Source organism: Heterocephalus glaber, unplaced genomic scaffold (assembly GCF_053883595.1).
Source record: "Heterocephalus glaber isolate CG9 unplaced genomic scaffold, H.glaber_assembly_v1.0 deba00001555, whole genome shotgun sequence".
In the NCBI taxonomy this organism is placed as follows: domain Eukaryota; kingdom Metazoa; phylum Chordata; class Mammalia; order Rodentia; family Bathyergidae; genus Heterocephalus; species Heterocephalus glaber.
The window spans coordinates 6,711,281-6,738,651 of NW_028258346.1; the positions used below are offsets into that span (position 1 = coordinate 6,711,281).

At 39.8% G+C, this 27,371-nt stretch overlaps 1 protein-coding gene across 9 annotated transcripts in view; it reads left to right on the plus strand.

Annotated features, from left to right (window-relative positions):
• Vps13b (vacuolar protein sorting 13 homolog B) overlaps nucleotides 1-27,371 on the plus strand; it is a 728,055-nt gene that overhangs the window by 678,605 nt on the left and 22,079 nt on the right. For all 9 annotated transcript variants that reach the window (XM_087190742.1, XM_087190740.1, XM_087190746.1 and 6 more), the window contains 6 exons: nucleotides 1,864-2,010; nucleotides 4,059-4,342; nucleotides 7,368-7,495; nucleotides 7,695-7,894; nucleotides 21,808-21,926; nucleotides 25,894-26,699. In XM_087190742.1, the coding sequence (XP_087046868.1) occupies nucleotides 1,864-2,010; nucleotides 4,059-4,342; nucleotides 7,368-7,495; nucleotides 7,695-7,894; nucleotides 21,808-21,926; nucleotides 25,894-26,699 (1,684 nt within the window). The remainder of the gene's footprint in view (nucleotides 1-1,863; nucleotides 2,011-4,058; nucleotides 4,343-7,367; nucleotides 7,496-7,694; nucleotides 7,895-21,807; nucleotides 21,927-25,893; nucleotides 26,700-27,371) is intronic.

The window sequence follows — 27,371 nt, forward strand, 5'->3', positions numbered from 1 at the left end:
CTCAAAAACAAACAAGCAAACCAAAAAAACAACAACAAAAATACTATCGTTACAAGAGGGAAGTGTTCATGCTTTTAGAGACTTATACAAAAACATACTGAGTCTATTGCTTAACTAATGCAAATAGTGTGCATATTTCAGTATAAATCTAAAGCTTATGAAAACCAGTTTGCTGAATAATATAGTAACAATACATGAAAGTACATTATCAGCATGCCATGTGGAAGTCTCATTCTGTTCTTAAAATATCTTCATTATTTTAGCTGTCTCAAATGAGAAAAAGAAAGGATACTTTAGCAGAGTGGTATAATTCAAATGATCTTTCCCTGGAGAAAAGTTAGATTTCTTTTTTTTTTTGATGAGCATCTTTGAAGAACCTTTTGAGAAAGTTAGGGTCATGTGTTCACTTTTTAAAAAATAAGTTTCTCATATTTTTAAAGAAAGAAGTTGGTCTTTTTTCAGTGTTCAGACTGGCATCCATTTCCTCAGAGTTGTCTGGGCAACACATGTTGATGCTGTGCTGGCCAGAATACTGTAACACGGGTGTCAGTGGCAAAGAGCTATAAGCATGCGTCACCCAGAGTTGAATAGTTGTAAATTGAGAACTACCATCAAAACCTGGGGGAAAATGTTGCAGTATAAAATTAGGCACCCATTACCTCTAGCTCCTCACAAAGTAGCCGCAGTGAGTGCTGAATGAATGTTTGTGAATAAATGAATGAGCTGTTGGAAGTCCATTTATTGATGTCCAATTATTCTTTATTAATAACCCATTTTTTATTCTCATTTATACTCTTAAAAATTATTGAGAAGCACAGAGACCTTTTGCTTCTGTGGGTTCTATCAGTTTTATCAGATTAGAAATTAAGAGAAAAAATTTTAAAACATTCTCCATTACCTATCAGAGTAATCACATCACATATCATAGCTTCTGAATAAAAGCTCTATACTTATGTGGAAGTTAGAGTGAAAAGATAAACAGTAACTTAGTATTTTTATAAAAATTGTTTTCACCTTGGGTCCCCTTGCTCAGAAGTTCCCCCGTGAATCTTCCAACTACCTTTTGAAAACTACTGCTCTGAGATTACCACATATTTCTTGGGTACTTTTTAGTGAAGTCACATCTTCTGTGAGCATCAGTTCTTTATGCAGTATGGTAAGGCAGTGAGACAGTGCATGTAGTGGTAAAGAACAGCACCCCAGAGTCACAACATGGGGTTCCAACTCCAACTAGAGCTTGGGCAAGGTGCTTAGCCTCTTTGTGCCTGACTTTCCTCTATTGTAAAATAGGGATAATAGTAACTACATTATGTAAGTATTATTAGTGATTTGTAAGTTAATATGCACAAAGTACTTAAAGCTGATGGGAGAAGCATAATATCGTAATAGATAAAGGTCAATAATTACTGTTTTCATCAGCATCATTATCAGAGTTCTCAGAACTCTCCCTGGCCCATAATGGGCATTCTGTGAGATCACTGCTGTGACGAGCATGAGGAGGGATGTTGGGTTGAATGTTGTTGAATAAGATGAGTGGTATTAGATTACATATAAGTGCTTTATAAATAAACACTCTGTGAGGTAATTTAGGAAGTAATCCAAAAGCAAGTCTCATGTTGGTCACTATGCAATAATAGCAAGAGTAACTGACTGATGAAAGTACTCTATTATAGAGTAAATACTGTCCCCTGACAATGGCCAGGACATTATTGAGACTGAAAGGGAATGGTATTAAATACACCGGAGAAATGTAAAATTAGTGCTGTCCTGGGCAACCAATAGATAAAATAGCATTTTAAGAATAACCATGTGATCTGGATATGCCTTATGGTAAAAATTGCTCTTTCCTCAATTATCTTACAGCTGTGTCAGTTCTGCATTTCTTCCATGGTACAGCAAGGGATACAAATTATTCAGATTGAAGATAAGACTACAATAATCAATAATACACCATATCACATATTTTATAAACCACAGTTATCTGTCTCCAATCCACATTCTGGAAAGGAGGTAAGCAATTTGTAATATGATTGTGTTCTCTACATTTGATAAATTAACAACAAATAGGATAAACTATTTTTTAGCCTAGGGCAAACAAAATGTTAACACTGAATATAGGTAGAGAGAAATCTTTATTTATTTTTGCTGTAACTAAAAACATGGATGCCATGGTCAGTGCTTCCACAATAATCAATGAGCAGTAATCCTACAAACCAGCAGATCCTAAGACTGCTGGATTAGTTCTGCCTGCACCCCAGCTGCTCAGAGGCTCCAATACAGACCTCTAGCAACCTCACTAAACTCCTGCTAGCAGAGTAGTGGTCCTAAGAACTGACTCCCAACTTGCATGAAAAAGAACATCTGCCTCACAGGCTGCGGTGCCGCTGGAAGAGCCATATGGGCCAAGGATGAGGGCTGAACTGAGCCCCAGATCTGGAAACAGTGAGCTTGTGTCCGTGAAGAAAGTGAATTTGAAGATATACCAGCTCATTTACAGTAACATAATGGTAGAATAAGCGAAAATAAATCCAGGGCTGATAAGAGGAAATTGTAATTCAGCTTTTTGTGTAATTAAAATGAACAATTATGTTTTAAGAGAGTAAGGAAATTTTTCAAAATTTTAGAATATGCTAAGTGGTATGTTAACTATTTTATGCTTTTTAAACTGTTATATAGCATTATCTTTCTTTATTTTTGACTGCACTTATTTTAACACTTACTTTCAGCTCCTAAAATTACATTAGAATAATTAAATAGGATGAAAGCTTTATATTTTTTAGCTTACAATATGTTGTGATATTTACAAAAATATCAGAATTCCATCCCAGTTGGCCAAGATAGTGATAAAAATAAATCGGTGACCAGCAGTACCCAGTTGATTGCCCACATGGAAAATAGAGGTCAACAATATGCACACTGTAAATGAGAATCTGACTAGAGGGTATGTGTCCTGATCATTTTCTTGCTTCTCATCCTAGGGCTTCTTAAGACATTGGATCAGGGCTTTCCACACTGACAAATTTTCTCATCTGTAAGATGAGTAATCTTGCATTCCATGTAGGTTTTGTGAGGGTTGAAAAAGATAAGTAAATGACAGTTGCTGCCAGAAGCTGCAAAAGTGTCACCCAGAACTCCTGATTCTCCTCAGCTTCCTGGAAAGTGGAGAAAGTGGGGAAGTCTGGCTCTTGCCTGCCAGAGGAGTGTTCCTTTTTTTTTTTTTTTTTTTAACACTGTGCCTTCTTCAGGCAGGTATGGGAGTTTTTGAGAGGGAGAGACCTGACAATCCCTACCCTCTGAGGAAACTGGGACGTTGAGCAAACCACAAACTCAGAAGCAGGAAGCCTGGCTTCTGGCTGGGCTTTGCCACTTCCTGCAATGTGTGGCTCACTGGAAAGCAGCTTCCTCAGCTGTGAAAGAGCGGATGCATGCTAGAGCCCTGGTACCAGAGGAAGGGAGGAAGGAAGGAAGGAAAAGGAAAGGAGAAGGGAGGGGAGGGGAGGGGAGATGCAAATAAATTATCCCTTTAAGGTCCTTTTTAAGTCTAAAATGCAGAAAGGCCAAAAATTGTAGAATTCCATCTGAGGGTTGGGATCACAGTTTGCTCCTCCCTCAGGATGAGCCTTAAACAAAATTTGTCTTCTGAGCTTCCAGTTTCCTGTTCCAAATCTCCTTCGGGTCCCTTCTGAAGTTCTCCAGTGTGCCACACCTTTCAGTGCAGCCAGATCTGTCTAAGAGAACTCTTTCCTCTGTACATAGCATTTCTACCACGGGGACGTCAGGGTTTTTGCAGTACCTGGAAGACAAAGAGAACTTTGCATCACCTTTTTAATCACCCCCACCTCAGCTTCATGTTTCGTGATGCCCAGAAAAGCAGGCTCTGCTTCCATTGCTTTAATTGTCTCATTAAGATTGTTTTATGGAAACAGGATTGCTGATATTCCCACATTTCTGAGTAGAATACATACTTATAGTTTCCTAGAAACTGTGCTTTAAAAGCTTAACTTTAGTGCATTGCTGTAGTAAATGTGGTCTCTCTTCATTGTCTTTTCATTTTTCAGGATTTTCATGTTCCAGACAGTGCTACTTTCAGCATTTGCCCAGGGGGAGAGCAGCCTGCTGTGAAACCCAGCTCCCTTCCTTGCTGGGACTTAATGCCGGACATCGGGCCATTGGTGCTGGATGCATCCCTGCTTCAGAAGCAGATTTTGCTGGGCTTTTCTTCTGCTGCAGGTGCTGACAGCTCACAGTGCTGGAGCCTGCCAGCTATAGTGACACAAGAGTTTCCCAGACAGAGTGTGGCAGTGCCCTTTGGGAACTTCAGAGAAAATGGATTCTGCACTAGGTATTTTACATATATGTGAATGCTTTGTCTGCTCATCAGTGTCATTGTTCCTGGAGATGCCCAGAAAGACAGGAGAATAGTTAACAGTGCTTCCCGTAGGCTATACTATGTTGGACTTTTACCTATAATGACTTTTAGACATTGTATTCAGCTTATCAAGTGTTATGATTACATATGTGTGCTGCTTATTAGATTTTTTTACCTATGCAGCTTATACTAGGGATGGATGATGTTTGTACCATAGAATAGCAGAAATAGAGTAAGTTCCCAACTCATGAACATTCAAGTTGCAAACTCTCACAGATGCAAACAGATCTCAAATTATGAATATTTGTAGATGTGAACAAATCACAGAAGTAGCTCACGTGTCTGCCAGACACTGTCACAGTTGTGCCGCTGTGTGCTCACTGTACAGTGATAGTGCACAGTACTGCAGTGCTCAGTCAGAGCCGGTATATTTCGAGGCAAGAGGAAAAGCAGTGGTGACATGGAGGGGACAGCTGGACGTTCTTCTGGAACAGAACTCGTTCATAAGTCAAGGACTTACTGTACATCATAATGAAAAAAATCACTTTTTTGAAAGAGTTCTTAATCTCTGTAAAATAATGCGACAAAATTTAACATATGAGAATATCAAGTTGGAAACTTTTTGTTGCCAGCATTTTACTTCAAAATGGAATTTTTTGAAAAAAAAATCATTTAGAGAGATAATTTAGATAAACACAGCCCCAAAAGATTGTGCTGTGATTGTTCCCACACACCGGTTGCTCCACTTACTGATTACCAGTTATGCAAATAACAACCACAGAATCAAGCCAGAGAAGTGTAGTGGTTTATTCAAACTGGACCTCTATTTTGTGGTTGCTTTGCATGCAATACATCCTTTCTGGATCTGTCAGGAATTACTTATGGTATATGTAACAACTACAAAGGAAAACATATTGTGACCCTATGAAAGGCACCTTATTGTCATGATAATGAATTTTTTAGGCTTTGGGATTTTAGCCATCCTGTTTTCATATATGTAGAGATTTTTAACAGTAATATCTTAAAAGATAACAGTTTAACTCAAGTTATCCATGATGGTAAGGTCCTATTCCCTCTACATATCATTTCTTTTTTTACGGTGTTCATAAACACCCCCAGTTTTACAAACATTTTTTATCCTCAGCACTGTAGAAGACTGGTTACCTTTATTTATTTATTTTTCCCAGTACTAGGGATCAAACTCAGGACCTTGCACTTGTCAGCCAGGCACAGTGCCACTGAGCTATATCCCTAGCCCATGGTTACCTTTATAGTCTAGTTTCAAATAATGTTAAGTGTGTTGAATTTAAGAAAGTGTTCTTGAAAGATATGGGAACTTACATCTATAAAAACAAAGTTGGGGGCTGGGGATTTAGCTCAGTTGTGCGCCGCCTGCCTCACAAGTGCAAGGTCCCGAGTTCAATCCCTGGCACCAAAAAAAACCACACACACACAAAGTTGGGATGGGACTTTTTTTGTTGTTTGTTTGGTTGGTTTTTGGTTTTTTGAGGCAAGGTCTCCCTTTGTAGTTCAGGCTGGCCCTGAACTCACTGTGTAGCCCACGCTGGCCTCAAACTCTCGGCAATCCTCCTTCCTCAGCCTTCCGAGTGCTGGGATTACAAACGTGCACCACCATGTCCAGCGACAAAGTTCACTTTTCAAGTGAAAGTAAAAACTTGAAACAAAACTTCATTTCGAAATGAAATTTAAAATTCTAAGAATTTAGTGTAATTTAATCTTTTGTATAAATATAAGCTGAATAGACTAAAAGGGCCATATTCTAGTCTTGGCCCCCAGCTTTCATGGGTGTCAAAAAGAAATTGTTGGAAATTAGCTTGCCCAACTCTTTCAAAATTAGGCTGTGCAAAGAACTTTCCTGTCAATACACTGAAAAATGAATGCACTTTCTGCTTTCCCTTCTCTATATCTTTCCTCCCGTCAGTCCAGCAGTGCATTTGGTGTTATTAATGTGCTTTTACCAAATGCTTATGGGTAATTCATTCTGGCATCTCATACAGATTTAGTCTTCAGGAAAGACTCACACTGGCAGATAGGAGAGATAGCAAATGGAAATTCTTTAGTGTTATGGCCCCTTTCAAAGAGCATAATCTAAGAGCCACATTTAACAAATTTCCTAATTAGTGAATATTAGAGTTCAGAGAGAATTTTTTTTCCTTCTTTGACATTAAATATCAGTAGGAGAATTTGTGTCTCTGAATCACAGAGGGCAACCTCTGTCCATGCAGCATAATCCCAAGTAATACAGCTTTGCTCCTAGCAGTCAGAATATAGATCCTGTAATCCTCTTGTGAAAACTGACAGCACACATTGTGCATCTTTAGAATGAAGAGAACAAGCACCCTAACTCTGCAGCCATCCTAAAATAGGTCAGCTCCCCCTTTCCCAGAATTTACTGAGCACTTTTTGAGAAGGTACCCTATCTGAAGAGTTAAAGCCACACATGCATAGATGAAAGAACAGGCAAACTTAGCATGAAGTTAACTATAGTTCTCTCTGAGTTATAGTTTTTATCTTCTAAGTAATTTTTCACAAATTTGGAATTTTTATGGTAAATCCATGTTACTGTTATGACCATCAGAAATCTAGCAGAAAGTGGTGGTTCATGCCTGTAGTCCCAGAATTTGGGAGGCTGAGGCAAGAGGATTGCCATGAATTTGAGGATAGCCTGGGCTATGCAGTGAGTTCAAGGCCAGCTTGAGCTACATAGAGAGACCCTGTCTCGAAAGAAAGGAAGAAAGGAAGGAAGGAAGGAAGAAAGGAAGAAAGATAAAGAAAAAGAAAGAAAATCTATAATTTACATATGATAGGTAATAAATGAGGGGATGGCTTCCTCTTCTGGAAAGCATCTCCCCTGAGTTACAAAAAAGAAAGTATTTTAGAATTCAGAATATCGCAAACCCAGGTAAACATAAACCAAGAGACAAAGCATGCATTGTTTTCCAAATCATTTCTGTTATTTGGTTTGGTTGTGTTCTAGGGCTCTAGCACTGACATACCAAGAGCACTTTGGAGTGACTTACTTAACACTGTCAGAAGACCCTAGTCCTCGAGTAATTGTCCACAACAGATGTCCAATGACAGTGCTTATGAAGGAAAATATTAAAGGTACGTTTGATAGCATTGATTTTAAATAGCAAAATTTTCATTCTTTCTTGAGGTTTCTATTTAGTAGATCCCTGTGACCCAGAATGTTTAAATGAAAGTATTATCCAATCCTGCTTGAGAAATTTATTTTGCCACATTATGTTTAATATCCCTAAGTCCTTCTGTTTAAGGCCTAAGTATGCATAAACTTCTTTTTCAGAAATTCCAAAGTTTGAGGTTTATTGCAGAAAAATTCCCTCTGAGAGCTCAGTTCATCATGAGCTATATCATCAGATTTCCAGTTATCCAGACTGCAAGACCAAAGACTTACTTCCTAGTCTCTTCTTGAGAGTGGACTTGCTGGACCCAGTAGCCACCGAGTGGAGTGACGCCATCGACACCAACAGCCAGGGCACACAGGTCAGTGAGCCATGTGTGTTCCTGCCCAGACCCACAGGAAAGTGCCCTTTGCCAAGGTCTTGGTACTTTATTTTAAACATAATTTTCTAAATGCTGAATCTGTCTGTGAGGCCACTTGTATATCCATTTTTACATCCACATCAGGCTGTAAATTCTTAAACACAACTATTTGTCTCCAAAATATACTGTGCAACTGGTTATCAGAGGGGAGTCTTGGTAAAATCAAGCCATCTTGGATTTAATACAGGTCAAAAATGAAATAAAATTGCCTGTTATAAAGAAGCCATCCAGCTGTCTAGATTTTAGGTTGACTGTAATACTAACCCTGTATTAATTCCTTCTTTTGAAAGTTTACCAATTTTAAAAATATATATCTATACTAGTAAAACATAAAACCCTGCAAACATAAGTTTCAAAAAACTAGGCAGATAAAATGTCCTGATTTGTTTCTGTCTTACTGTGAATATTAATGGTATTATTTTTGGTGAAAATGGCATATAAACCTCGCGTTTTCTTTCTTCTGTACTTAAAACCTACCATTTGTAAGTATACAATTTTGTGGCACTAAAGACATTTACAGTCTTAAACATCCATCACCACTATTTATTTCCAATACCTGTTCAGCAATAACTCCCTTTTCTCCCTTTCCCCAAGCCCTGGTAAACTTGATTCTGCTTTGTGCCTCTATGAATTTGCCTACTCTGCGTGCCACAGATAAGGGAAATCATAAACTATTTGTCCTTTTGTATCTGTTTTATTTCATTATTTGTATCTGGTTTATCATATTATCGTGAAGGCTTCTTTGTGTTATAGCATATATCAGCACCTCATTCCTTTTTATGGCTGAATAATATTGTGCTGCTCCTTTTTTAGAGTTCTTTCATATTGGTTCATTTAATCTCCACAACAAGCTTATGAAGTAGGTTCCATTGCAGTGGTTATGAAACACATATTAAATTCATAAATATATTTAGTGTAATAATAATGGTTATTGCTTAATAATCACTCTGTGCCAAAATTAGGCTAAACACTGTCACTCTCATCTAAGCTTTACAACAGTCATGCAAGTTAGGGCTTGTTATACAAGTAGAAAAGGAATTTTTCAAAAGTAGCACATCCTCATTCCCATGCATTACAAGGGTTACTGGGATACTGTCCAGATCTCCTGGTTCTGAAGCCCAGGTTTGAAGCACAGTGCTACACATACTACTTTTCTTGGAATTCCTTGATTCCTTCTTTCCTAGCCCTTGGCACACATTTTTCTCTGTCTTTCAAGATTCATTTAAAGCCTTTGTGCCATCTTTTCTCTTCCCCTCTGGACCTTGTGTGCTTATTTATTGGTAGCATTTAATTACACTTCTGTAATTATTTTAAAGATTTTTGATGGCTAGATATATATCTTATTCATCCTCAGCATATAACAGGTACCTGTCAACATGGTAAGATCTTAATAAATATCAACTGCATAAATGATTGACTGGATGAATGAATTGAGTGAAAAGATACAGTTACCAAGAGGTGGTATGAACGAGGTCACACATGTCCTTGGTATGCCCTGAGGAAATTCCAGCATGCTCTAGAACACCAAAAGAGACAGGGGGAAAGGGGCCAGCAATAGGAGACCTGTGTGAGGTGACAGGAAAGCCCCTGGAAGGACAGTGGTTACAGATTAGAAAACCCTGGAGAGAAGCCTTGATGATTAGGAAGAGCTTAGAGTGAACAGAAGTGAGGGAGCAGAGGAGCAAGTGAGAGTTGCTCTCTCAAGGAGCCGGCCACAAGAAAATGGATCATTGGGGAGGAAACTCGTGCACGCTGTGGGAGAGGATCCAGGCAAGGAGGGTGGAAAATGTGAGAAAGGACCCAGAGAGGTGAACCCAAGGCCCAGGCAGAGTAATTGAACTTGCAATGGGGCCATTTGAGCTTCTCTGGCAGGGCATGGATGGAGACATCTGGAGGGATAGGGCCAGGAGATGAAGTGAATTGGTTTGTGAAGTGTTGAATGAGAGATCTGCTGAGAGAGAGGGAAGAAGGAGGGGCCTGGGAGAGCAGTAGCTTTGGAAGCAGATAAAAGATCTGGCAAAGGACAGGAAAGAATGGCTGAGCCTCCTGCAGGGCACACTCAGCCTGGACACCTGCGTCTGTGGTGGCCCATCTTCCCAGGGTGTGCTTTCCATCAGCAGATCTTTGATGACCACTGGGTCTGTGCAGACTCAGGAGATGTTCCTGGTCTCTTTAGTTTACAAAATAAATATGCAGGCTTCTCAAAGGTTCCCAAACTCCCCTGCATCGGTCTGAAGAGTTTTGAAATCTTGCTTATATATGATTAGGGAATTCTTTGCAATAGGCATTCCGCCTGCCAAACTGTACTTTGGGGGCTCCCGTTTACTCTAAATTTGCTCAAACCTTTGTAGTCAGGGCTACTTCAAAGCTTAGGGGAGGTGCTCTTTCTAACACCCTTATCATCCGTGGTCGGAGGAGGTAGAAAAGGCTCGTGTTCCCATTAATCTTTTGGGGGCTGTGCACCATATGTCCTGCAGAGCGGGGTGTAAACCTCATCGGGAGGAAGATGGGTTTCAGGCCCTCACCGACAGCCCCACAGCAACACCCCAGGCATATAAATCACTGGGAGAGAAGGGAGCTGTGGCCCTGATGAAAAAGCAGTCCTCTGTGGAGGAGGTTTGTCTCCCAGGACTCTGCCCTCAGTCCTGAGTCTGAGGGTTGGGATGTGAGTTTCAAAGCTGACTAAACAAGCAGAATTAAAACATCATAAAATCTCTATTACGCTGCAAGGAAGACAACTCCTTTAGCTTTTGACAGTCTTACATATGTCCCCGGGCTTAGTTTTGTAAATAGAACAGTTTCATATTATATAATTTTGAGGCTGGATATTTGAGAGAGGTGGAAGAAATAGTTTTATCACCTTACAGAGAAATATCCTTTGGACCACACATTACCAAGAAGACCTCATAGTGTCCACAGAATTCTGATTGTGAAGTTGGTTTAGGATAGTATTCTGGGGTTGTGGCCCTGGCTCACGCCTGGTTAGAAGACAGCTCATGGTTATTCAGCCAAAGTCCTGAAAATGGCACCTGGAGCTCATTTCCATAATTTGACAGTGCAAGGTAACTTGACTTTGGAGGGCGGGAATCTTTAGGGTCTCAATAAATAAAGCACAAGAAACAAGTTCACGATGATAATTTTACATCATACTTCACAAAATGGTTTAAAGCTGGGTGTGGTGGTGCACACCTGTAATCCCAGCACTCGGGAGGCTGAGGCAAGAGGATTTCCATGGGTTTGAGGCCAGCCTGGTTTACATAGTGAGTTCAAGGCCAGAATGAACTACATAGCAAGACCCTGTCTCAAAACAAAACAAAAAAATGGTTTAAAATCCTGTCAGATTTTTGATAGAAACCTTACTTTTTATAGTTAAGCAAATAGAAGAGGAAATGTATAGCATAGCCATCTAAAGCAGTATAAACATTAAAATTCAAAAGCTAAAAATAAAAGTCCCGGGCCGGGGATTTAGCTCAGTGGTTTCACCGCCTGCTGTGCAAGCGCAAGGACCCAAGTTCAATCCCCGTACCAAAAAAATATAAAAAAATAAAATTCCCTTCAAATAAATATCAAAAAGAAAAGAAAAATTCAAAACAAAGTATAAAGAGCACATAGAAGTTACTGTTTAACTAACAAAATCATTGTAAAGTTTGCTTCCTTCTTTAAATTATCAAATACTGAGTTTCTAATATGTGCAGACATTAAACTTGATACTGGAACTACATAAAATGCACTGAACAAAAACAGACCACAGCCAAATTTTATAAGTGGAGGAGATAGGTAACAACAACAAGCAGTCACATGGAAACTCGTATCATCACAAACTCTGATAGGAACTAGGAAGGAAGGAAGGAGGTGTGCGATAAGAGGACACAGCAGAGGTTTGAGAGGCCAGTCTGTGCCGTTAGGAATGCACAGGCACAGGTTAGACAAGAGGGGAGGAGACTGCTTTAGGCAGAAAAGCAACATGTGTGAAGCTCCATCACTCGGAGTGAGCACGTGGACCTTTTAGGGAGCTCCATGCCGGTGTTATGGCCATCATGCCAGAGGAGGGAAAAGAGAAAGAGGGGAGGTCTGTGAGGCAGTTAGAGACCAAACCTGGCAAGACCCCGTGAGTCCTCAAGGATTTTGGTTAAGAGCCATGAGAAGTCATTGAATTGTTTATAAAAAGTAATTTCCAAGCTATTGAAATGGCAAAACAGAATGCTCAGTTTGAACCAAAAAATAAAAAAGAAGTAAAATTATCCCTTTACACATGAACTCCCTTCTAAAAAGATCCAGTAAATTCTTAATCTTTGACCGTCACAGAAGTGTTAGTGAGGTTAGCATCACTACTATTCTCAAAGTGTTTATATGTGGGAGTGGAGGGGCAGAGAGTGACAGTCCCATTTACACAACACTGCAGGAGCTATGAAGTGCTTTCACACAGCTCCATTCTCTCATTCATTTGGTCCAAAAATTTTTTATTGAGGATCTGTTAAGTACCAAACACTTTGCCCTAAATAAGATCCATTTCCCACCTTCAAGGACATGAGTAACAGCAAAGTGTAGTAATTCCCAAGATAGAGAGACTTTCTTTTTTATTTGTTGTAGTAGTAGTAGTAGTAGTAGTAGTAGTAGTAAGAGGAGTCTTGCTACATAGTTCAGGCTGGGACTTGAACTTATTGTGTAGCACAGGCTGGTGTCAAGCTCACTGCAGTCCTTCTGCCTCAGTCTCCCAAGTGCTGGAAGTACAGGTGTACTGTATCATCCCTGGCCCCAAGATAGAGGCGTTGATTACCACAAAGATTCTAAGATCATGAGGGTAGTAATTTTCATGTTTACTGATGAGAGGTTTGAGGTTGAAAAAATAATCAGCTAGGTGCCTTACAGCTAAGCAATCAGGCTGGCACTTGCATCTGCTCACATATCACTTAGTCCTGTTCTTACACCAAGCTAGGGTCACAGGTTGTCCTCTAAAGACTTGCTTTTGCTACAGGTACTGCTGCCTGAAATGTCATCAAAGTACAGGTTTTTAAAATTTTTTCTAATTTTCCCTTCCATGACATCTTATCTCAGAAGGTCCCAGTACTATAGTCATGGCTTATTCCAGTGGTGACTACAAAACTTTCTTCTTAATCTAATTGAAAGTGCTCTCCCGGTGCCATCCACTCATGGATCCTTATCTTGCACTCTACCATGGCACACGTTATTGAGTTCCCCTTCAGTACAGCCACACTACAGTTTTCTGGTAGCAGCTTCCACGCTGTCTTGTAAGTGTTCCCTTAACCAGGCCAAACATTTCTGGTTCCTTGAATCACGGTTTTAGTAAATGTAATTTACAGACCCATTGCCACAGTTACCGCTGTCTGAACACACCAGTGCGTTATGTTCCCTGTTAAAAACCTGGCAGCTGGAATTACACACAGTATTCCAAATGTGGTCTAACCACCTATTACCTCCCTACACTTCCACCAATAAAGTAGAAGCCTGAGTTATCGTTTTAATAACATATTCAGACCATTTGTTATTATTAAACTTGTGGTCAACCACATCCCCCAAATCTTTATCATATGACTAGCTATACAGTTGACTTTTTGAACTCAGTGACAGGATTTTATATTTAGCCCCCCAAAATTAAGTCTTATTGCTACTGGCCTAGTCCACTGTGTTGAAATTACTTTTTAAAAATTGCGATGCTGTCATCTAGTATATTAATATCCATCATTTATAGATGTGATATGCATGCATTCTACATATTCATCCAAGTAATTAATAAAGATGTTGAACAGGACAGATCCACAGCCTGCATGGAGTGAGGAATCACTGTGTATTTCCCTCAAGTCTGGATTCAGTCATCCAGGAACAAGCCAAACTGTATTGTCATCTAGTTCACCATTCTTAAATTTTAAGAATGCATATAAAAACACATTTCTTCTAAATTGAATAAGATACTCCTTGTCTATAAGAACATCCTGAGATATTTTTTAAATGCTTTGATGAACCAGGAGGCAAATATGTGCTTGGTCCATTGGTTCACGTCACATGGAGTAACCCCAGCACTGGTGCTTACAGCACCAGGTCATCATTTTCAGAGCTATCTCTAGCCTTCATACAGAAGTTTTCACATAGAAAAAAAGATGTCAATCTAAGTGAATATCAAGTTCAGAAAATGTGTAGTGCAGGTATTTTTGGCCTCTTGCTTACTTTTCTCACCTTCCCCACCCCCATACCAAGTCCAGAGCAGTTAGTGCAAGTTGGCATCCACCTCCAAATGTCTGCCAAGTGCCCTGGTCTAGAGTCTCCTATGTGTTTACAGTCTGCTCTGGCTGAGTCATGACTGTTTCCAAAGATACTTAGGAATAAGAATTTCTCTTAAATCTTATTTTAGAAGTTTACAAGGGAAAAATTACATCCAGAATATCTACTCTTTTCTTTCATCCCTGTCCAACCTTTTCTACTTTATCATTTTAGAAATTCATCTCCCTTCTTATCTTCTCTGGGAGATCTAATTCATCTCATAGTTTTAGCTACTATCTATCACCTAATCACTTCCGGATATCTCTCTCTGCCTCTTGTATTCCTCCTAAGCTCCAGTTTCCCGCTACCACTAAGTGTCTCATCCTGAAGGACCTACGAGCACCTCAGACCCAAAGTGTCTAAAATTAAGATGATCATTTTCTGGACACCAAATCAACTTTTCCTAGAATCTCTGCTTTATTTAATGTCATCACTATATCCCAGTACAAAAGCCTTAAATAATATTGATATAAATTTGTATTGAATGCCTGTTTTATCTCAAGAACTCTAAAGATATTATCACTAATCCCAATAGCACATCCGTTAAAAGTAAATGCTACCTGCCAGGGATTTAGCACACTGGTGCTGGCACCTGCCTGGCAAGTGCAAGGCCCTGAGTTCGATCACTGGTACCGGTACCAGAAAAAAAATGTGTCTTTCAGGGCTGGGGATTTAGCCCAGTGGCACCACACCCACCTTGCAAGGGCAAGGTCCTGAGTTGGATCCCCAGTAACCCAAAAAAACAAAAAGTAGATGCTACCTGAAGCTCAAAGAAGTGATCTTGTGCTGGGTTAGTGGACCTGGGATTCAAACCCAAGACCATCTGGCTTCTAAGCCTAACTTCTTTCTCCTGCATCCCCATGCCTTCCTTTTCTCTCTTTCTCCACTCACCTAGTAAATCACCAGGTTCTTTTAGAGCTATCCCAGGAATGGCTCTGTCCCTTCTCACTCACCAGAGTCTCTTTCAGGCCTTTGATTCATCATTTTGATCTCAGATTATATCAGTATCCTCTTAAACGGTCTCTCTATCATCAGCCTCTCTACCCTCAAGTCATTATCCATCACTACTACCAATGTGTTTACTAAAGCATAGAGTCCACCCCAGAGAAGGCTCTCCAGTCCAGTACACCAGAGAGACCACAGCTGAGGCCAGGCTACATCTTACCCCTGTCCTCCCACTGCTGGCAATGGGTCAGTCCCTTAGCACACATGGAAATCTCTTCTTCCCTCCCTTCAAAGACTTAAGTCTAGAATTATTGTATCTCCTGGGCTTCCTACTTCAAATGCTCTTTTACACACTAAGTACATGGAGACATATTTAGTAAAGTTTAGACTTACTTCTTCCCAATATAGGGAGTGACATTTTTTATGAAAACTAATTTTTAAGCAAAAGTCACCTGATCAAGTAAAATGCCTAATTAACATGTCTTCAGATCCTTCTAGATGTATCAGTTCTCAGCCCAAGATAAGTATTATACTGTCTTCAATTTAAAGATTGAAAAGTAAGAGAGGAAACTATCATCTTTAATCATTTTAGAAAATAGAAGTCCTCTGAGGGGAGAAAGTTATCTTTAGAAAAACACTTGAATGAACAATTTGGGCTATGGACAGGTACTCAGGAAAGGCTGGGAGTAAGAAAAAGAGATGGATAAACTCTCCCACCTAAGAAAGGACATGAAAATTTGAGGCGAGGTAAAGAGTTGGATAGAAGAAAAAGTTAAAACAACAGAGGAAGAAGACCCAGCAAGATGTACCATAATGGGGATTGCAGCCCAGTTGAAGAGAAGATCAGTGAAAATTGGAGGAAGGACTAGCTTAAATATTTTAATAACAGGGATAAATATTATTTTACTTACAGTGCTTTAAAACTCCCTCATGAGTATCCCCAGATCTTCACATGTAGCCTATTAAGAGAAAAGAAACAGAAGGGTGGATGGAATAGAATCTCAAGAATACATTCCATTATTTCCTTATGTGTCACCATATATATCAAAGTCTTTCTTGTTTGTGATTGTAGTTAAAAATAATGTATTAAGCAGAAGGCAGGGGGACCTAGGGCTCAAATAGTCTTCACAGTGGGTGAGATAGAACCTCTGATCAGAATGCTCCCACACAGATTTGAGTGACAAAACTCAGGAGATCCCCAGATATGTTTGTGGTTAAAACAGCCAGTGTTTTACTATGTGGTGCTGAGATCCTTCCACACACACCCCCGTAGTACCAGTACGAAATGAAGAAAGTGCAATAGAACTAATAGTGGCATTGTGCAGGACTGGCTAGGCTATTCTGAGATGACAGACAACCCTCAACTCCTAGAAAAATCCCTTGGCCATCAACCATTTAATTTATTCTTTTTCCCAAATCTCTGCCCACCCTCCCTGGTACTAAACAGTTACTGTATCACACTGAATTCCAGTAATTCTAAGGAATGATCGGGGATGACGTGACTTCTTTTAATCTCCAGACCTAGGAGCTTATCTGCTCCTCCTCTCCCTACTGTTGTACTGAGCAGGATAATGGTAATAATCTCTCCAGTCTGGAAAGGAAAAAAGTGAAAAACATATGCCTGTAGCAATTCTGAATTTTTTCTGCCCACATACATAGGGTTTATACCCTGGAAACAAGAATTAGTTTTTGAGCCCTGCTTCTACTCTTGGAAACTCTTTTACCATTGTTCTTCAGGTTCCTGGATTGACCTTCTATAACAGTGATGGTGAACCTTTTAGCACTTTCAATGATACAAACAGCCCACTGTGGCACATGTGCCATAGGTTCACCACCACTGCTCTAGGAGATCTTCCTTGGCCATTTGAAGCTTGTATCAAATAATAACATCCTCTATCAGTCTAGGTTTGTGAATATATAAGGCAGAAGTAATTTCTCAAAAACTAGGTAGTCTTCTTACCTATGTGATTTCAGAGAATTCCATATGCCAGTAACCATATCCCCAGTCCTTTGTAAGACATATTTCTTTGCTGTCTTGCTTTCTTCCTCCCTTTCTGGATTTAAAAGAGCTTCTTTGGGAAATATATACTCTTAATCTGAATTTGATTCTCAATCACTTTAACAGTTAAAAATTTTAATAATATGATACCTATAATCAGTCCTAAGACTGGGTATTATTCTGCATTCATGTTCAAAGGCTTTCAGTTTTATCACTTGATGTTTGGACTAATATAACAAAATGTGATAGACTGTGTGGCTTATACACAACAGAAATTCATTGCTTACTCTTCTGTAGTCTAGGAAGTCCAAGATAAAGGTACCAACCAATGGGGTATCTAATGAGGCCCCACTTCCTGGTTTGTATGTGACTGTCTTTTCACTGTATCCTCACATGGCAGATGGAGCAAGAGACTTTCTTGGACCCCTTTTATAAAGACAATGCTCACTTCCTAGTAGTATCATGTGGCAGGGCTAGGATTTCAACATACAAATTTAGGGGAAATATGCTCAGCCATATTAGGTTTTAAAACTTTTCTAATTTTGCAAGACCCAGAATTTCTTTTTTTAAACATTTCTTATAGTTTTATTCCTCTAGAATAATGGAAAACAACAGATGATGCATGTACCTGGAAAATTTAGATTTTACAGAATTTTTAATAATTATGCCTAATGTGGAGGGCCCAGAATCTCTAGGATCTCTTTATTCTCTTTCATTTTTATTTGCAACCTGGCCTGTTCTTTCCTGAGCTCATCTCTTCTTTATAATACATTGTTAGATACCCCCAACAGCAGCTAACACACACTACTGATGTTTTGTTTTCAAACATCTTCTAGAGCTACAGATTTATTAGGTTTATGCTTTACCTCCCAAATAATCTCAGGTGTCAGTTTTTCTAAATGCTTTGACACTTCAAAATGAGGGTCCTCATTTTTGTCAATTTCAGTGGCCATTTTTACTTCATGACTATTACTCCAGGACCTCATATTTTTGATTTTTGCTAGAAACCTACTTCTATTACAAATACCTACCCTAAGCTGCCTATAATAATGTTAGGTTTATTCCTTGTTCTTGCTGAATGCTCAGGGTTTGTCGTTAGGATGCTCTGTCCTACATGATCACTCAGGGACCCAGCATCTGTCATCTACCTCATTGTAACAAACCACCCCAGAAACTATGGCTTCAGATAGCAGTGATTATACTTAGAATTCTGAGAACTGGCTAAGTGAGACTGCGATCACCCACACAACTACATTCAGCAGGAGAGCTGGCTGAGGGACAGGTTTGGCTGGGAAGTCCAGACAGCCCTCTCATCACATGGTGCTCCTCCTCTAGGAGGCTAGGCCAAGATCCCTCACATCACACCAAAAGGGAAGGCCCAATAAGCAAACTTTTTAAAGCTTCTTATTTGCCAACATCATGTTAGCTAAAGAAAGTCACATAACCAAGTTCAGTGTCAGTATACACAAAAACATGAATATTGGGATGTACAAAAAATCATGTAACAAGCAGTCCATCACAAATATCAGAGCAGGAGTCTATAGACTTTTTCTTTGCAGTATAGATAGTGTTTTAGGCTTTGCATGTCTTAGTGGTCCAGGAAAGCTGTATTTTCAGTAACAGGACCAGATTTGGTCCTCCATTGGCCTGGAACAGAAAGTCTTTGCCAGGTCTCTGCAGCAGGGAAGAAAGGTAGGTTCTTGCATGCTTTGGAATGGAAGTAACACATGTCACTTCAACCGTTTAGCCATTGGGCAGGCCTAGTCATATGGCCACCCCCAACTACAAACGGTAAAGAGTATAATCCTGCTTTGCAGGAAGAAATGGGGAGCTAGACAAGGGTGGACATGAGAAGTCTCTGCCACAGGAGCCAGCTTTCAAAGATGTCCATTCAGATCATCTCCCTTTCTGTACTGAGTACACTGGTTCAAGTACTAAAGACAATGGACATAAAGTCATTGTATTCATGGAACTCACCGAGAGACCAGGATGGCTAGGACCCAAGCAGGAGAACCGTGGTGTACATCTCTGCTCTGGAACTCTTAGTTTTGACTCACTATTTGGGTACATGGCTTTTTCACCAACTGGGATGTCGGCACTTTTATCTTCTCTGATAGCTGATTCTTTGTGCGTGCTGTTAGGTATTTGTCAAAGAATGGATAGAATGATTGAATGCTCAAACCATCAGACCAAAACAAGGATTTCCTTTACATTTCTGGGGTCCTGGATATAGGTGTCTAATTTTCAGTGTCTCCAGGTACCTAGCTTCCTAATCACTACAGCTGCACTATACAGAAGCTTAGAGTTGTGAGTTGTTGTACCTGTGAGAATGAACAAGTAGAGGAACCATGAGTTAAACTCTGTTTCTTCTATTCTCAGCACTGAGGTAAAGAAACATCCAGCAAAATCTCCGGAGTCCAAGTGTGGGGCCAGAAGAAGCACCATAAAAGTTTAGGTTAATTTTCTTGTTTTCAAAAGTCCCTAGGGCAGTTAACAAAAACCGTCCATTTGTTTTTATTATCATAGAACATTTAAGTATCCTCATTTCATCATGCCAGAAAGTTACTCTGAGAATGAATAGAACAATATTTCTCTATTTTAATCCCCTTTTTCCCTTCTTTGCGGGATGCAAATTCTGGATTTTAGCACTGTGCTAAACCTGGGTTAGGCACTGAAGTTATGGTCAGTCCCTAAGAAAAGGTGACATCAATGAGAACATAGAGCCCTAAAAAGCTTTATCCCAAATGAATAATACCATATGTTTTCACCTATAAAAAAGTAATTAGCCAAGGGGTGGCCTTTATAAATGGGAATACTTCTCAAAGAGTATTCACCCTGTTTTATTAGATTTGTGAGCTGAGCCATTGTAATTCCAAATTTTATCATAGTCAAATTTGTGATATGGAATCTTTTAAAACATATTTTTGCAAAATAATCCATTTGAGGGCTGAGGATTTAGTTCAGTGGTTCCAGCCCCTGCCTCGAAAGCACAAGGTCCTGAGTTCAATCCCCATTACCAAAAAAAAAAAAAAATCCATTGAGAGATGTGTCCGTAGAGATGTGTCCATAGAAAATACAGATACAACAAATTGATGCATTCTTACTCTCAAAAATTTCATAATCTAATGATTGAATGAAGTCTGTCTATAAACAGCCAACTAATATGCAAACCATAAAATTTGTGAAATTTGTAAAGTGTGATTTGAGTGCTTTTAGAAAATAGGAGTAGGGCAGAGGATTTAGCTCAGTGGTTTCACCGCCTGCTGCGCAAGCGCAAGAACCCGAATTCGATCCCCGGTACCAAAAAAAAAAGAAAAAAGAATATAGGAGTAGGTGTCAAACCAAAGAAGGGAATAGAAAAATTAAAGAATATCTTCATGAAATAAGGTATCCTTTAATCTGTATGTGAAAGAAACACAGAACTTTGAAAAGACTTATGTGGAGGAGAAAGTGCATTCTAGGCACAGAAAGTGTTAAGTGGCAGGCAAGAGCCTAGGCTAGAACAGTCGGCAGACAGAGCTTGGATGACCTGGTAACAGCTGAGCCACAGTGGGGAGTAGAGAGAGGAGACAGAGATAGCATCCATGTGCCCTGGATGCTAAAGATGGGCAGGATTTCTGAGGGAGGAACCATTGCACAAGAAAGAACCCCAGTGAGCTCTAAGTTGCTTCCACACATGATTCTATGACTCTCTTCCTGTGGGCCTGCGTATACTCTGGTAACTCTTTCTGTGGTCAGAATTAGAATGCATTAATAGCTTATCAAGCAAGTACCTAGTTTTATTACTTTGTTCAGGAATTGTCAGTCTTATTTTCTGTCCTAACAATAAGGGTTTTGACTTGGACTGCATTGATATTGCAAATCATCAGAATTAACATACCCAGGCACAAGGAGGTTCTTGCCCCTGCCCTCAGGTAATCCTGGCTGTGAACATGGTGTTCTTGGAGTTGTTTTTCACATAGTTCTGTTCTGTTTTCAAATATTTATCCATTTAAGCAACATTGGTATTTAATGCTGAAAGGACGTCTGTTCTGCTGGCCCGGCACCTGGCTTCTAAGATAGAACTTTTTTTTAGGTTGGTCCACCTTCTTATGGTAGAAAAATTAATCTTGACTCTAAGCAAATTACTTTATCTAAAATTCTTCTTACAAGTTATGTATGAAACCTTGAGAGATTGTGTGTTTTTGTGGCCAGCATGGAAGGACACCCCTGTAATAAGTAGTAAGTCAGTACTCAAGAGCCTGAAAACTTCTCACACCTTGCATTTCGAGTCCTGAATTTTAGCATTTTTTCCACAGAGATTCGTATGAGTACATAAAGCTGGCCCCATGGCTAGGCTCCAGCTCATACAGAGTTATTTGCCAATTCCAAAGAAGCAGAGAATGAAGACACTCATGCCCCATCATCCATCATTTTTTTCCTATGAATCTTACAGGTGGATATTGAAAAATCTGGATTTGATTTTTTTCTTCTTTTCATTCCAAGTCAACTGAGTAACCTGTACACATAGATATAAAGAAATATAACCAGGAAGTGTTTGTGATATTGAATCAAAACATGAGACATTTGAAGTCAGCCATTTCAGTAGTGTTCCTGTTTCTTTTTAATTAGATCCTGAACATTCTCTTTACAGGTTGTGTTCCTTACTGGCTTTGGCTATGTATACGTGGACATTGTCCATCAGTGTGGCACAGTATTTATCACTGTGGCCCCTGAAGGGAAAGCAGGACCTATTTTAACCCATACTACCAGGTAGGTTTAATTATTTCCCAGTAATAGTACAGTAAGCTTTCCCATTATAAAATTGTAAACCTAATATTTACCATTCTTTGTCATCCTCATATACATACTAAAGCTTTTGGTTAATTACTGTATAATCTATAATTGTGTATTATCTTTCCTGAGTCTCCCTTCCAGTTCTTCTGTGATGTTTAACAAACTAATTTACAAAATAAGACATGTATCTTAGAATCATACCATTATTAGAATGAAATGCAAGTTAATATTTCAATATCCATGTGACAACTTAGTAATTAGACTTAGCAATTAGAGCTATACCAAATGTAAATATACTTATTAGAGCCATATTTTCCCCATTTGACCCAATAAGTAGCCATCAAGTTTTAAAAACATGAAGCAGGCAAAAAATTAATATCCTTGATTTAAAAGAACTAATATTGTTCAATAGAAATAATGTAATGTTATCTATCCCCCTTCCAAAAATAAGGGAAAAGACATGAACAGAAAATTCTAGAAGAGGAAATATAAGTAATCAAAGAAATGCAAACTTAAATAAGATATCAAATTAACAATGATGTTCCATATATGCAGTTCTGGCGAAGTGTGAATTGCTGCCATTTTCTGGAAAATGCTTTAGCAATATATATTAAGAACTTTAAATCCCTTTGGCTTGGAAACTCCACTTTTAAGTGTTTTAAGAGTTTTTAAGAGTCTCAGTTGATGCTATCTTTCCATATGACTGTAATTACCTTAATGCTATAAAAACAATTATTGATTCTTTATTGAAAAAAAAGTTTAAGAGTTAAGGAAATAATGTAATAAGTGGGCAAAGATATTCAGTACACAGAAGTTTATTCCACTGTTGATTATAACAGCAAAATTTCAGAGTACACATGGTCATCAGTAAGGAAATGGATGATATATAAATGTGTCATAAATGGTAGATCACAAAAAATAGATGGTACAGAATTTTAATGAAAGAGAAAAAAATGCATATTATGTAAACTAAAGCAAGCAGAATATTGAATATATAAATATACTGGCTGTATTTCATCTGCACATATAGACAAATGCATGTATATGAATATATTTACATATAACAAAGATATGTAAAATTCTTAGCAATAAGACTGACATTAAAAAAAAAAGACTGACATAAGGCTGAAAGGAAATAAGAAAAAAGACTAAGGAAAAGAAATAATCAAATTGTCCATAGCGGGGTTGTAAGTACTTATTTAATAGTTTCTGTATTTTCATTTTCTATTATAACACTTATTTTGTGATCATAAAAATTAATTTAAAACATAAAGTAATAGTAATGCTAACTTTTATGCATTTGTCTTAAGCCCTTTTTAAAAATGTTCCTTGCATCTCATGTATGGCTGAGAACTCATTAGTTTGGACCCAGCCAATTTGAATTGTAGTATTTCAAACAATGTTAGATAGAATGTTCTCTTTGCCCATAAGTGTTTTTTTTAAAGAAAAACTAATAGTATAACAAAATTAAAGACCAAATTTTACATTGTATAGCACAAAATTTCAAGCCTATACAACAACTTTAGAAACGTTTAAATCTTAATGACAATAGACACAACACATGGGAGGTACAATAAGAGCAGTTTTGGTACTGGATTCCACTTCCTTTCAGCAAATGTGTTTCAAGTGCTTACTGATATCAGGTACTGTTCTAAGAATGGAGATGTATCTCTGAATAAAAAGATCAGAACCCCAGCCCTTGCGATTAATTTCTCATAGACTTGGAATGGGGAGGAGGGTTCAACAGAGAATAAACACAATAAAAAAGGAAACATTCGCTTACAGTAGAAGGTCAGCATTCTACAGGGATAAAAACAGAGCTCAGTGAGGAGGGCCAGGAGTGACAGGGCCTAGGGATAGGAAGAGTATAGTTTTAAGAGAAGCTTTCCAGAAAAGCTGCCATCTGAATGGGGACTTGAAAGCAGCAAGATAGTTAGGAATGTTGTCTTCTGTGAAACTTGCTTCCAGACCACAGGCCCAGCCAGCCCAAGGCCTAGAGCAGCATGCCTGGCATAGTGGCGGCTAGGGCAAGGGAAGGTGGCCCAGTGGAGTGGGTGAAGGTCAGAATAGGGGTGTATGAGGCCAGAGATCTATGGGCAGAAAGGAGGGAGACACATGGTGAGGAGCCATTGTAAGAGTTTAGTGTAATTCTAACTGAAATGAGGAAGTCATTGGAGCATTTTAAGCAGAGAAGTTCCATGTGATGTTATATAGACTGGAGAAGTAAAGGCAGAAGCAAGCAGGAAGATTATTAGAGAAGATCAGAAGATTATTAGTTATTCACACTGGCTTAGACCCCTGTGATCTCAGTGGAAACAGTAATACAGTCATATCCCGGATATAGTGGGATTTCCCAAATACATTGGATAAGAGTTTAAAATAGAGGAATCAAGGATGACCCCAAAGTTTTTGGTCCAGGGCTAGGCATGCCTGTAATCCCAGCACTCAGCAGTCTGAGGCAGAAGGATCACAATGAGTTTGAAGCCCGCTTGGGCAACACTGAGTTCAAGGACACCCTAAACTACATAGTAGGACCCTGTCTTAAAACAAAAAAAAATTTTTTATCCCTTTTTTTTTTCTTTTTCTTTTGGTCTGAGCCACTGGTAGGATGTGGTTGCCATTAACTGAGATGGGAAACACTGTGTGGGTTAGGGGGTAGGATCAGGGGTTGGAGTACAGCCATGGTGAGCTGAGATGTCATGTAGACATGTCGGTGACCATTTGGCCAGGCAGTTAGATAGATACACCGGGTTGGAATTCAGAGGGAGTTCTGGGCATCAGTGCGTAGGTGGTATTTTAAGCCATTAGCCTGGCTGACGCCCCCAAGAAGGCCAATGGAGATGGTGAAAAGAAGATCTCCAAGGCTGAGCCATGGGCGATATTAGTTTCAGGTTTCTGGGAGAGAAGGGATTCACATGAATGACTGAGGACAGGTGATCAGAGAGAGAGAAGATCTGACAGCAGACATGTGAAGAAAGTGTGTCCAGGAGGAGGGAGTTGCTAACAATGCCAAATGCTATCAGTAACAAACCCTGAAAGTCCATCTTTTACCTTAGCCAAATGGATGTCACTGGTGACCTTGATGAGAGTTGTCTAACTGAACTGGTGAGGAGCCCAAGGCCTGAATGCAGCAAGCTTCAGAGAGAAAGGAAGGAGAGGAATAAGAGATAATCTGTATGGGAAATACTTTGGAGTTTTTGTGTAAAAGAATCAGAAAATGAGTGGTGGCAACAAAACAAAGTGGAGTTACAAGAGGAGTTTTCTAGGATAAGAGATATCAGTATGTTCACAAGCTGCTAGTAATAAAGAAAAAGGTGATACTGGACAGGAGTGGAAGGCTGGAGTGATAGCCCAGAGCAGGTGAGCGCAGAGGACTACCGGGCACTTTGGAGAGTTCCCACAGAGGAGCACAGGGGCTCAGCTCTAGAAAGGGCCAGGAGCCAGGCATGCTAGCGGGGCACAGTGATAGTGGGGTTCATGCTGACCTCTCCTGCTTGCCTATTTCAATTTTTCTTAGTTATTTTATTTATCTTTCTGCCCTGTGATCATTTTGACAAAGAATTGGTGTACAAAAACTAGAGGGATTTGGGAGTAAAAGCCTGGTGTTGATAAAAGAAACACTATAGAAACATGACAAGAGCTATTTTTTGTTATGTTTTTTTTGGTACGGGGGATTGAACTCTGGACCTGGCACTTGCAAGGCAGGCGCCGGAACCACTGAGCTAAATCCCCGGCCAACAAGAACTTTTAATAGTCCCATTGGGAACATTTCCCAATACTGTTCAGTGTGGCTGGCTCTGTCCAGACACAAGTTGAGTTCTCATTTGTCTCTTATGAGAATCTGATATCCCATCAGGTGTTTAATAAGGTACTGTCATTAGAAATGAAAGAAGAAAGAAAGGAAAGTGAGAGAGACTAATGTCCTCTTCCCTGTCTCCTCTAGAACTCTGGAGAAGATGGTTACCTTTAAAGTATTCATCACTCAGTTGAGTGTGGCAGTGTCTGACGACCTCACCCACCACAGAGAATCGTCTGAACTTCTGAGGCTCACTCTGGACAATATTTTTCTCCACATGGCACCTGTAGCTGGCGCCCTCCCTGGAGAAGAGCCCGCTGCAGCACTCTTCCGTCTTTACTCCGTGGAGATCTACTGTGGGGACCTACAGTTAGACAACCAGCTTTATAACAAGTCCAATTTCCATTTTGCTGTCTTGGTCTGTCAGGAAGAAAAAGCAGAGCCTACCCAGTGTCCTAGAGTGTCACATCTCCTTGTCTCCAGCAGAGATTTGGAGGAATACAAGGAGAATTGCTTTATCAAACTTGGTATCACCTTAACTGAGGGGAAGAGCTTCCTACTCCTTGTCAGCGAGCTCAGTTTTGAGCTGAAACCTGCCCGGTTATATGTGGAAGACACATTTGTGCACTACATCAAAACTTTGTTTCACACCTATCTTCCTCACAGAAAGCCAGCTGGTCACCCCTCACAGCTCTGTGGGGGTGACCAGGTCCTGCCCCTGCAGGTGAGACAGCACGCCAGGGCCTTGGTGAACCCAGTAAAGTTACGGAAACTGGTGATACAGCCAGTGAACCTGCTCGTCAGCATCCATGCTTCCCTCAAGCTGTACATAGCCTCCGATCACACTCCTCTCTCCTTCTCCTTGTTTGAGAGAGGCCCCATCTTCACCACCGCGAGACAGCTCGTGCACGCCCTGGCCATGCACTACGCTGCAGGAGCTCTTTTTAGAGCAGGTAAGGACACAAGCTGAGAGTCTGTGGTGAGCTAGAGCCTGAGCAAAATAACATGCTTTGGGGTAATGCCTTCTCTGTGACAAGGCATAAGGAAGCAGTTGGTGGGTGGTGATGCACACAGGCTTCACAGTTAAGCAAAACTGGATCTAAATGTAAACTCTGCCACTGTTTGATATAGGGCCTTGGGCAAGTTATGGAAGCCCCTGAGTCTTAGTGTCCCATCTAGAAAGTGGGTTTTCTGATTTTTGAGAGGGTCACATGTCAAGTATCCAGCGTTTTGCTTTGCAGTTAATGAATATTCAATCAGTAGTAGCTATAATATTTTAGCTGTTAATATAATTTAGAATTTAATTCAGTTTAGCAAACATTTTTAGCACCTTGCAGGCATAAACTTTCTTACCACACTAGTGCAACCAGGAAAACTAGCCCAGGTCTTCAGCTCAAGTGCCTAAATGAAATCCAGTTCTAAGGCATTAGTTTTCTTCATTCCTGTTCATGAATAGCTGTAGGTGAGAAATTCAGAGGGTTTGTGTACTCCTAAGATGCACAAAGAGCCCTCTGCATATCCTGAGCAGCACCACTGTCTAGACAGACCTTAAAGAAAAGACTGTTGGTGTCTCAGCCTTTCCACAGAGCTGGGCCCAGAGAGGAAAAAGGACCCTGCTCATCCTT